The sequence below is a fragment of the Oncorhynchus kisutch genome, linkage group LG1 (assembly GCF_002021735.2).
Source record: "Oncorhynchus kisutch isolate 150728-3 linkage group LG1, Okis_V2, whole genome shotgun sequence".
Taxonomy (NCBI): Eukaryota; Metazoa; Chordata; class Actinopteri; order Salmoniformes; family Salmonidae; genus Oncorhynchus; species Oncorhynchus kisutch.
The window spans coordinates 48,761,379-48,774,462 of NC_034174.2; the positions used below are offsets into that span (position 1 = coordinate 48,761,379).

Consider the following 13,084-nt stretch of genomic DNA (forward strand, 5'->3'; position numbering starts at 1 on the left):
CATTTTTGGGGTTGAAATTTTGCACATTTATTAAAAATAAAATGGAAATATAGCATATACATAAGTATTCAGACCCTTTACTCAGTACTTTGTTGAAGCACCTTTGGCAGCGATTACAGCCTCGAGGCTTCTTGGGTACAATGCTATAAGCTTGGCAAATCTGTATTTGGGGAGTTTATCCAATTATTTTCTGGAGATCCTCTCAAGCTCTGTCAGGTTGGATGGGGAGCGTCGCTGCACAGCTATTTTCAGGTCTCTCCAGAGATGTTCGATCCGAGCTCTGGCTGGGCCAGTCAAGGACATTCAGTGACTTGTCCCGAAGCCACTCCTGTGTTGTCTTGGCTGAGTGCTTAGGGTCATTGTCCTGTCGGAAGGTGAACCTTCACCTCAGTCAGGTCCTAAGCACTCTGGAGCAGGTTTTCATCAAGGATCTCTCTATACTTTGCTCTGTTCATCTTTCCCTCGATCCTGACTAGTCTCCCAGTCCCTGCCGCTGAAAAACATCCCCACAGCATGATGCTACCATAACCATTCTTCCCCCTTAGGGGTGGTGCCATGTTTCCTCCAGACGTGACACTTGGCATTCTGGAAGGTTCTCGCATCTACACAGAGGAACTCTGGAGCTCTGTCAGAGTGACCATCGAGTTCTTGGTCACCTCCCTGACCAAGGCCCTTTTACCCCGATTGCTCAGTTTGGCTACACGTCCAGCTCTAGGAAGAGTCTTGGTGGTTCCAAACTTCTGGCATTTAAGAATGATGGAGGCCACTGTGTTCATGGGGACCTTCAATGCTGCATAAATATTTTGGTACACTTCCTCAGATCTGTGCCTCGACACAATCCAACTGTGGTTTTCACCATGTCAGCTCGGGGATTCGATCCAGCAAACTTTCGGGAATACTTATGCAAATAAGGTATTTCTGTTTTAAATGTTAATAAATTTGCTAAAAATTCAATAAAAATAAAAAATACACACGTATTTGCTTTGACATTATGGGTATTGTGTGTAGATTGATGAGATTATTATTTTTTAAATCCATTTCAGAATAAGGCTGTAACGTAACAAAAATGTAGAAAAAGGGAAGGGGTCTGAATACTTTCTGAATGCACTGTAGCTCCAACCATGCCTCAGCTCCACTGGATGTCTACCTTAAAGGAGTTTTCACCATGTATCTATTAATCAATCACATATCTATAAGGGCAAAGAGGGGAACAACAATCAACCAATCATATACAGTTGAAGTCTGAAGTTTACATACACCTTACCCAAATACATTTACAAATACAACTCAGCTTTTCACAATTGCTGACATTCAATCCCAGTAAGAATTCCCTGTCTTAGGTCAGTTAGGATCACCACTTTATTTTAAGAATGTGAAATGTCAGAATAATAGTAGAGAGAATAATTTATTTCAGCTTTTATTTATTTCATCACATTCCCAGTGGGTCAGAAGTTTACATACACTCAATTAGTATTTGGTAGCATTGCCTTCAAATTGTTTAACTTGGGTCAAATGTTTTGGGTAGCCTTCCACAAGCTTCCCACAATACGTTGGGGGAATTTTGGCCCATTCCTCCTGACAGAGCCGGTGTAACTGAGTCAGGTTTGTGGGCCTCCTTGCTCACACACACCTTTTCAGTTCTGCCCACAAATTTTCTATGGGATTGAGGTCAGGGCTTTGTGATGGCCACTCCAATACCTTGACTTTGTTGACCGTAAGCCATTTTCCCACAACTTTGGAAGCATACTTGGGGTCACTGTCCATTTGGAAGACCCATTTGCTACCAAACTCCCTGACTGATGTCTTGAAATGTAGCTTCAATATATCCACATTTTCCTTCCTCCTGCTGCCATCTATTTTGTGAAGTGCACCAGTCCCCTCCTGCAGCAAAGTACCCCCACAACATGATGATGCCACCCCCATGCTTCACTGTTGGGATGGTGTTCTTCAGCTTGCAAGCCTCCACCTTTTTCCTACAAACATAATGATGGTCATTATGGCCAAACATTTTTGTTTCATCAGACCAAAATGTATGATCTTTGTCCCCATGTGCAGTTGCAAACCGTAGTCTGGCTTTTTTATGGCGGTTTAGGACCAGTGGCTTCTTCCTTGCTGAGCGGCCTTTCAGGTTATTTCGATATAGGACTTGTTTTACTGTGGATAGAGATACTTTTGTACCTGTTTCCTCCAGCATCTTCACAAGGTCCTTTGCTGTGGTTCTGGGATTGATTTGCACTTTTTGCACCAAAGTACGTTCATCTCTAGGAGACAGAACGCGTCTCCTTCCTGAGCGGTATGACGACCGCGTGGTCCCATGGTGTTTACACTTGCGTACTATTGTTTGTACAGTTGAATGTGGTACCTTCAGGCATTTGGAAATTGCTCACAAGGTTGAACCAGACTTGTGGAGGTCTACAATTTTCTTTCTGATGTCTTGGCTGATTTCTTTTGATACTCCCATGATGTCAAGCAAAGAGCGACTGAGTTTGAAGGTAGGCCTTGAAATACATCCACAGGTACACCTCCAACGGAATCAAATTATGTCAATTAGTCTATCAGAAGCTTATAAAGCCATGACATAATTTTATGGAATTTTCTAAGCTTTTTAAAGTCACAGTCAACTTAGTCTAACTTCTGACCCACTGGAATTGTGATACAGTGAATTATAAGTGAACTAATCTGTCTGTAAACAATTGTTGGAAAAATCACTTGTGTCATGCACAAAGTAGATGTCCTAATCGACTTGCCAAAACCATAGTTTGTTAAAACCACTTTGGCTAGCGACCCACCTCAACAACATCCGGTGAAATTGTAGAGCGCTAAATTCAAATTACAGAAATAGTAATAATAAACATTAATGAAAATACAAGTGTTATACATCAGTTAAAAGATGAACTTCTTGTTAATCCAGCCGATTTGTCAGATTTCAAAAAGGCTTTACGGTGAAAGCATAACTTGCAATTTTCTGAGGGCAGCGCCCCGCACACAAAAGCATACAAACATTTTCCAACCAAGCAGAGGAGTCACGAAAGTCAGAAATAGCAATAAAATAAATCACTTACCTTTGAAGATCTTCATGTGGTTGCAATCACAAAGGCCTCACCTACATAACAAATGGTCCTTTTGTTTGATAAAGTCCTTCTTTATATCCCAAAAACTCTGTTTTGTTGAAGCGTTTTGTTCAGTAATCCACTGGCTCAAAGGCGGTCAAAACATGCAGACGGATACATACTAATAGTAAAGTTCGTCGAAACATGTCAAATTATGTTCAGAACTAATCTCAGGGTGTCAATAATCTAAATAATCGATAATATTTAAACCGGACAATAGAGTATTCAATAGAAAGGAAAAATAACTAAGGGCACGAAAACCAGTACTGCATGATTCCATAGACCCCTGACCAAAAGGTATTTTTCTTCGTAATTTTTCAGAAAACAAACCTGAAACCATGTCAAAAGACTGTTGACATCTAGTGGAAGCCATAGGAACTTCAATCTGGGCCCTAACCAATTACATAGACAATAGGCATTCAAAAACCACTCAATAGGCATTCAAAAACCACTCACATCAAGAAAATCCCACTTCCTGGATGGATTTTCCTCTGGTTTTTGCCTGCCATATTAGTTCTGTTATACTCACGGACATTATATTAACAGTGTTAGAAATTTCAGAGGGTTTTCTATCCAATGCTACCAAGTATATGCATATCCTCGCTACTGGGCCTGAGTAACAGGCTATTTACTTTGGGCACGTCAGTCATCTGAAATTCCGACCAAAAATCAGTATGCCAAAGAGGTTAACAAGAAATTTGTGGAGTGGTTGAAAAACGAGTTTTAATGACTCCAACCTAATCTAAACTTCCGACTCAACTGTAGATCCTTGTTGCAGAACGATTTACTCAAAAACTAACCAAAAACGATGACAAACAATAACCTACGTCAGTGGAGAAAGAAATTAAAGAAAAGTTAGCCACTGCATTTAAACAAACAGTAAGTTACTTGATGGTCGCCTTGGACTCCAAAGCCTCTCCAAACATAAACGATCTGAAAACAACTGAAATCAAAACGGCATTACAGTAGAGGCATAACTTTACAAAAACATTTGTGAACTTCATTGTCAAATATAAAAACACTGATAACCAAACTCAACACACATACTGTACCTTCTCTGCATGGTCACAAAATGGTTATCCTCAAAGAAGTACAACTGTGCAGCAAAGACACAGCATGCACAACATATGATGTTCAGAATAAAGCACACCTGCACAGGTCAGTTTTAAAAATATATTTTTTCTACCTATCCCACCCCAACTAGGGTCCTTTGAGAAATAGAAGAAGAAGAAGCCATCTATCTTGCCACAACCTAGTCCAATAGCTCTATCCCAAGACCAAACTTTAACCGACCAATTTTCTTCCTCGAAGTCCCCACACACGGTCCATTTCTTTCCTTGAAGCACGTTTTATAAGCCAGATAATGGTAATTTTGCGCAAAAAAAAAACAAGTTAGACAGGCCCACTGGACTAAAAATGGACCAGCTCATCTGGAATTTGTCTGAAATGCCAGATGGCCAGTTTACTTCTCGGTGTAGTACAGGTGACACTGCAATTAGACAACTCTAGTAACAACATTGTATAGTCAAATACTGTAATACTTCAGCTTCCCAGCAGAGGGTAGGGCAGCATAATCAAAATATTTTGAATGGTGGAGAAAGCCATTACGGGTTGTAATACTGGGTGTCTGAATTTGAAGTATGAATTGATCTATTTGTGAATTATAATTTTATCTATAGTTCCCCATCTTCACTTTCAATAGTGCTGCTTGAGTCTTCCTCAATACTTATTCATGTGCAAGATTTATGTACTCTTAAGTATCAAATATGTCAAAAAAGTATCATACATTTTCCCAGTTTCCCTTTGGAACAAATGTAATATGCAACTGGTAAAGAAGATACAGTGGATTTTGCTTTACAACAGCTGACAAGCAATATCGGTTTACAAAATCACCTAGATTTCAAGGGACTAGCAAGAAAGAGAATGAGCAAGAGGTTACGGTTTGCAGAGATATCATGCCCAGATTAGGCACAGGGGCACGTGCCCCCTCAGATTTGTCCTGTTTTTAAAAATTAAATACAAAAAAACACTACCAGCCATTAGATACCAAGAAGCCATTTCAGGCTATTAATCACGTTAGAGTAGCTAGCTTGTTTAACTATCTTAGCTGGCATGCCTGCTGGCAAGATTGGTAGAGTTTAGAAAAGCAAGCAATAACTAAATGTTCTGAATGAGACTCACATTCCTTTCAATCATTTATCTAGCTTTTAGCAGAGATGCGGAGAAGCATACTTAGTTTCTTTAAAAACAATAACCACCAGTCAGAAAGATACAGACAGCTCAAGAGGTATGTTTAGATATGCAGAAAAAATCATCTATTTTTGTTTTATTTTACATAGAATTAAGCATAATGATTATTGCTCTAGATTTTGGGTAAAAGCATTTGCAGGCTTTGGAAAAATGCGAAGTTCTCCAATTTAAGGACGGGGGCAGAGACCCTCCAGACCACCCCCAGAAATTATGACTTACTTTCGCCCCCTCACATTGGGGTAAGTGACGCCCCTGATGGTTTGCATAAGATCTAGATTTCCAGTGTTGGGGAGCAGTAAACTACAAATAGTAATTTAACTATATTTTGCAGTAGCTTGGTGGTAGTTGAACTAAAATCTAGGTAGTGTTTCCAGTAGTCATCGATAAAATATTGTACTGTGCAGCCGTCTTCATCGACTTGGCCAAGTCTTTCGACTCTGTCAATCAACGTATTCTTATCGGCAGACTCAACAACCTTGGTTTCTCAAATGACTGCCTCACCTGCTTCACCAACTACTTCTCAGACAGAGTTCACTGTGTCAAATTGGAGGGCCTGTTGTCCGGACCTCTAGCAGTCTCTATGGGGGTACCACAGGGTTCAATTCTCGGGCCGACTCTTTTCTCTGTATATATCAACGATGTTGCTCTTGCTGCGGGTGATTCCCTGATCCACCTCTACTCAGACGACACCATTCTGTATACATCTGGCCCTTCTTTGGACACTGTTGTCATGACGTTGGCCTCTTTGGGTATAGCAACTCCATCCCCCTCTCCCTGCCTCCCCCTTGCCTCCTTCAAATAGGCTGCTGTGGTCAGAGGTCGTAAATTCCTGAGAAGACCCTGCCACATGGCCACATATTAGAGAGAGAGTACATTTTCATAGAGGACAAAGAAAATCCTTCCACCTCACAGAACTTGAGGTACAAACAAATTTCATGTTCCGGAGAAAGTATAAAAGATCGGTGAAGAATCCAGCTACGAACTGGTTCGTTTGTCACAACTTGGGGAAGCTCATGGGAGACGGTGTGGCCACATTACCATAACGCTGTTTATATAATAGCCTCAGATATGAGGTTTACATCTAATTGTTGTATAAGATGAATGAGTGAGTATGATACTGTTTGTATAATTGTGTAATATGATTTTGGACTGTTTAATGATGAAAAATACAATTCCCTTTTGATTTGAACTAAATCAGAGGATCGCCCCTGAGCCCAGTTAGGATCAGACATCCTGGGACAGCCCTCTTTGACCCTTCTGAATAAAACCCCCACTCGGGTTTTCGATCAGCAGACCGAGCTTACCTCAATTACGAGATGGCTAAAGGTTGCAGACCATGTTTTTCTCCATTAGGAGGACAAAGGTTGTAAACCATTGCTGAATATTTTAACCATACCACGTGGTTAAACTCTTAGACTATCGATACCGACATAATAAGAACAAGTCTTTGATACTAGTCTGCAGCTAGGAATTCGGTATCATTGAACGCGAAGAACGACAACCGCCGAAACATCCATTCTATAACGAATATCACTCTGAATAATCCCCTCTAACCACAACCTAGAGAGAGCTGGAGAGAGACGGACAATTCTACAAAAGAAATGAACTTTTCACCAGCGATCAAGATTTCACACTGAGCATAAATATATATATTGATTGCAATTGTTCCCGAATGAGTGAGCGTTCATGTGCAAAGGATTAGTATTTCAATTGTTATAATTATCACTCTGTAGTGACTTCTTAGTCGACCCCCACTTCCCCTTTTGTCTAACAAGCCGCCATGCCGGTTTAGCCCCCTAGGGCACATTCTCCTATCATTTCATGTAACCACATTTACCTTGTTTGTTTATGCATTTCTGTGAACTACTTAGTTAGTAATAAATAAATGATTTAAGACAATTGATGTATGGATGACTCATAGTGAAGTTTGGGTTCGTGCAGATAACCAACAATTTACGACGTTTGGAATGAGACGAACGAGAGGTAAAGTAAATAATTCATTAATTCAAAGACTAAATGATCAGATACAATATCTGAAAAGTTATTTTAGGAAACGATAACTTTGTAATCTGAATATTTTTCCTTGGTGCCCCGACTTCCTAATAATTACGGTTACATGATTAATCAGTCTAATCGCGTAATACTTAATTACAGAGAATATTTGATAAAAACTACAAGTCTTCAGTTAATGATAGTAAAGACACGACACTGTGTTAACAAACCTCCAAACGAGCTTCAATGCTATACATCACTCCTTCCGTGGCCTCCAACTGCTCTTAAACGCTAGTAAAACAAAATGCATGTTTTTCAACTGTTCGCTGCCCGCACCTCGACTTTGGCGATGTCATTTACAAAATAGCCTCCAACACTCTACTCAGCAAACTGGATGTAGTCTATCACAGTGCCATCTGTTTTGTCTCCAAAGCCCCATATACCACCCACCACTGCGACTTGTATGCTCTAGTCGGCTGGCCCTCGCTACATATTCGTTGCCAGACCCACTGGCTCCAGGTCATCTATAAGTCTGTGCTAGGTAAAGCTCTGCCTTATCTCAGCTCACTGGTCACCATAGCAGCACCCACCCACAGCATGAATCTAGATAGTGTTTTCAATAGTTAACTACATTTCTTTGCCGTGTAGCTAACTACTGTACTGGGCAATAATTTCCTGGTCATCCCCAAAGCCAACTCCCCCTTTGGCCACCTTTCCTTCCATTAGTCTGCTGCCAATAACTGGAACGAATTGCAAAAATCGCTGAAGCCTTATATTGCCCTCACTAACTTTAAACATCAGCTATCTGAGCAGCTAACCGATCGCTGCAGCTGTACATAGCCCATCTGTAAATAGCCCATTCAATCTACCTACCTAGTTTTTTATTTACTTTTCTGCTCTTTGGCACACCAGTATTTCTACTTGCACATCATCATCTGCACATCTATCACTCCAGTGTTAATTTGCTAACTTGTAATTACTTGCTACTATTGGCCTATTTATTGCCTTACCTCCTCGCGCCATTTGCACACACTGTATATAGACTTTCTTTTTTCTATTGTGTTATTGACAGTACGCTTGTTTACTCCATGTGTAACTCTGTGTTGTTGTTTGTGTTGCACTTCTTTGCTTTATCTTTGCCAGGTCGCAGTTGTAAATGAGAACTTATTCTCAACTAGCCTACCTGGTTAAATAAATGTTAAATAAAAAAAATATTTTGCAGTAGTTTGGAGGTAGTTGAACTACAGTTTAATCTAGCTAGTGCTTTCCATAGTTAACTACATTTTGCAGTAGCTTGGTGATAGTTGAACTAAAATCGAATCTAGATAGTGTTTTCAATAGTTAACTACATTTCTTTGCCGTGTAGCTAACTACTGTACTGGGCAATAATTTCCTTTATTCTTCGGCATCAGACCTGCCTAATTCTCACTTGAAACAGTTTTTGTGTTTAATAGGCTAATTTACATATTCTGTTGACATTTGTCCTGAAAGTGATGTGCCTTGAATGTTGTAGTCTATGACATTTCAGATGTACATACTTTATGAACAATTTTCACGAAATAATTTGGATGTAGTGATCTACTTTTTCAAAGCTACTTCAGTTAAGTAAACTACTCTGAACAAGAATACAAACACAACATGTAAAGTGTTGGTCCCCTGTCTATCACAGTGCAATCCGTTTTATCACCAAAGCCCCATATACTACCCACCATTGCGACCTGTACGCTCTCGTTGGCTGGCCCTCGCTTCATACTCGTCGCCAAACCCACTGGCTCCATGTCATCTACAAGACCCTGCTAGGTAAAGTCCCCCCTTATCTCAGCTCGCTGGTCACCATAGCATCTCCCACCTGTAGCACACGCTCCAGCAGGTATATCTCTCTAGTCACCCCCAAAACCAATTCTTTCTTTGGCCGCCTCTCCTTCCAGTTCTCTGCTGCCAATGACTGGAACGAACTACAAAAATCTCTGAAACTGGAAACACTTATCTCCCTCACTAGCTTTAAGCACCAACTGTCAGAGCAGCTCACAGATTACTGCACCTGTACATAGCCCACCTATAATTTAGCCCAAACAACTACCTCTTTCCCAACTGTATTTAATTTTAATTTATTTATTTATTTTGCTCCTTTGCACCCCATTATTTTTTATTTCTACTTTGCACATTCTTCCATTGCAAAACTACCATTCCAGTATTTTACTTGCTATATTGTATTTACTTTGCCATCATGGCCTTTTTTGCCTTTACCTCCCTTCTCACCTCATTTGCTCACATTGTATATAGACTTGTTTATACTGCATTATTGACTGTATGTTTGTTTTTACTCCATGTGTAACTCTGTGTCGTTTTATCTGTCGAACTGCTTTGCTTTATCTTGGCCAGGTCGCAATTGTAAATGAGAACTTGTTCTCAACTTGCCTACCTGGTTAAATAAAGGTAAAATAAATAAATAAATAAATGTTTCATGAGCTGAAATAAAAGATCTCAGAAATTTTACATATGCACAAAAAGTTATTTTGCTCACATCGCTGTCAGTGAGCATTTCTTATTTGCCAAGATAATCCATCCACCTGAAAGGTGTGGCATATCAAGAAGCTGATTAAACAGCATGATCATTACACAGGTGCACCTTGTGCTAGAGACAATAAAAGGCCACCCTAAAATGTGCAGTTTTGTCACACAACACAATGCCACAGATGTATCAAGTTTTGAGGGAGTGTACAATTGGCATGCTGACTGTAGGAATGTCCACCAGAGCTGTTGCCAGAGAATTTAATGTTAATTTCTCTACCAACGTTATTTTAGAAAATTTGGCAGTTCGTCCAACCGGCCTCGCAACCACAGATCATGTGTATGGCGTTGTGTGGGCGAGTGGTTTGCTGATGTCAACGTTGTGAACAGAGTACCCCATCGTGGCGGTGGGGTTATGGTATGGGCAGGCATAAGCTACCGACAACAAACACAATTACATTTTATCGATGGCAATTTGAATGCACAAAGATACCGTGACAAAATCCTGAGGCCTTTTTTTTTAAAGGTCTCTGTATTCTGCACATCTGTATTCCCAGTCATGTGAAATCCATAGATTAGGGCCTATTGAATTTATTAAACTGACTGATTCCCTAATATTAACTGTAACTCAATAAAACCTTCGAAATTGTTGCATGTTGCAAAAACAAAAACACACCTGGATTGGAACTGCCACTGCCAATCACAGATTACCAGTCCTGCATGTTACGCCCACTGCCACCCCCAGCCAACATCCTTGCACGGCATTTCCTGTTTTCACTCACAATGTGAATTCAATATCAAAACTCACTCGACTGTCTTGCAATACTAAAAGAAAATCAATTGCATTTGTGCTTGCTGCTCACACACCACATTTGAAAACTCACAGGCACCAAAAAGAGATATAGTTGTTTTATTGCATACATATAAGTAATACACTACACAAACGTATATTGTACCAATTACATAGAAAACGCGATAATGATTAAGTTTAGCCTACATCAAAACAAGATACATAACTAAAGGTTAAAGAGTAGGCCTATTCATACAATCAAACAATCAGCATGAGGTAATCATTATTTTCTCAGGGGTGTACAGGCTGGGAACTAGGTATGTGTAAGCCTCAAGACAGCTTAGTAATACGAAGGGTTATGGAAACATACAACATATTTGGATAAATTAGGCATTCCCTTTCAAACAGTATGGTAAGTAAGCAGCGGTAAGCGAGGCTAACAAACATTTCTTATTGGTTTATTATTTTAAGGTTTTCATTGGAATGGCTGGTATTCAGCAAATTTCCTGTGGAAAGTTCTCCACCACTTCGTGGAATGTAACCAGACACATGCCAACTAACATGAGACTTCACCATTAACATCAACTCTGTAGGCCACCACTACATTGGTTAGAAAATAAACCGCGTTGGCATGTTTTTCCACTAGAGTTGTGTGTTGTGTGTGATGTTATGTATGTGTGTGTGATTTTGAGTGAAACAGGGTTTACATACCCTCACACATCCATTCCTGTGTGTGTGTGTGTGAGACGTGCGCTGTTTGCACATGTGAGCATGAGTGTGTTTGTCTCTGGATGGGCTCATCTCTTCTCTTCCACCAGCAGCTGGAGCCTGTCCTCTCCGTAGCGAGGGGTACTCTGCCCAGTCTCAATGGCCTCACAGTCATCTGTGAAATACACTAGGTCCTGTGGGGAGGTCAAACAGTCAGAACTCGGCATACACAACATCTTCAGCTGCAGAAAGTGGGTGAAAGGATGAGCAAAACTGGCGAAACGTCGGCAGACAAACTAAATGAGCAGAAGTCATCATATTATCTTTTATATTGAATTGAACTCTGGGCTGTAATTCCCTAGCTTGGTTCCAGAAATCTCTTCAACTCATGTCATTATAAGGGTTGGCATGGCAGAACAGATCTGGAAACAGACTAGTCATTTCCTGTACCACATACAGAATAGGCTATGACAGATATTTTATTTATTTTAATACTTTTCTGGCTATGAGAGACAGCATGGTTCATTCTTCTGCATAGCTAAGCACACACATACCCGATAACAGATTCGATTGATAATTGTGTACAGGTTGTTGACTTTGCGTTTCAACAACGCGATCCTGGGACGCTCTCTGCAGTACTGTGTAGGAAGGTTCTCCACAACATAGAGGAAGTCACGGAGCTTGGTCACGATGCACGAATTCTACAGGGAAATAATAAAGACATTGTATAACCTATAGCTCAATGAATATTATAATATATTGATTCAAAAGTTACACAGAAACAGTTTCAGATACTGGTGTACAACTGTTTTAGATTCACTTAAATTGATTGGCAGGTTATATTTTTTCAACTTTGATATCGGCATCCAATCACATTACGGAATGCATGCATCTTCTCATCTACATCAAACATGCATATTGCATCACCAACACATTACAGTTAATGCGATATAACCCAATGAGACGTCAAATCAGATTCTGGTTCCCTCTGTCGACCTTTTCTTCAATACTGACTGGTATTACGTCTGAGAATCAATATTTTGTTCAGATAAATTACAATGGTGTTAAACTTACGTGCACATCCAGAAACATCTTGGGCAGAATCTCCACGCAGGTTTTCTACGGAATAAAACGTTTAAATGAGAAAACATTTGGATACATAAGAAAATAACTGTTTTTTTTAATAATCAAAAAACGAAATTGAAATAGCTCACCGTGAGATGATAATTGTGTAGTTTTTCCAAAAGGTCCATTATTTCCTTGCTCAAGCCAAGCACTCGGGAATAGCATGTCGGTGGTGCACAATCTGCCAACCAAATAAAACTGAAGAAACACAAGAAAGGTGCGAGTCTCATCTTTCTACCCGTTGTTGGGTCGGTTAAAAAAGTATTCTTCTGTAGAGGCAACTACGCTTGGGCTTTACAAAACGAGTGTGTTCTTTGTCAAGCAACTTTGCAGTTTGTAGTTGGGAGTGACAAAAAAAGAGATGGTGACGTCGAAGATTCACTAAGCGCAACATAACTGGAAATTAAACTTATTACGCGCTCCTGTGCATTTTGGAAACGTGAAATTTCTTCCAGCTATCAACATCCTTCAGGATGACAACAAAGTGTATCATCCCATGCTGTAACAATCCACATGTCACTATAAAAATTAATTTAAGCACATGTTGGCAGTGGTGGAAAAAGTACCCAATTGTCATACTTAAGTAAAAGTAAATATA

At 40.0% G+C, this 13,084-nt stretch overlaps 1 protein-coding gene across 1 annotated transcript; it reads right to left on the bottom strand.

Annotated features, from left to right (window-relative positions):
* Positions 1-10,757: 10,757 nt before the first annotated feature.
* On the bottom strand, positions 10,758-12,879 carry LOC109898742 (cytokine-like protein 1). The gene is made up of 4 exons (XM_020493869.2): positions 12,576-12,879; positions 12,436-12,480; positions 11,916-12,062; positions 10,758-11,555 (listed from the first exon to the last, which is right to left on the bottom strand). The coding sequence occupies exons 1-4, from the start codon at positions 12,714-12,716 to the stop codon at positions 11,451-11,453; spliced, it is 438 nt and encodes a 145-aa protein (XP_020349458.1). The 5' UTR covers positions 12,717-12,879; the 3' UTR covers positions 10,758-11,450.
* Between the last annotated feature and the right edge of the window lie 205 nt (positions 12,880-13,084).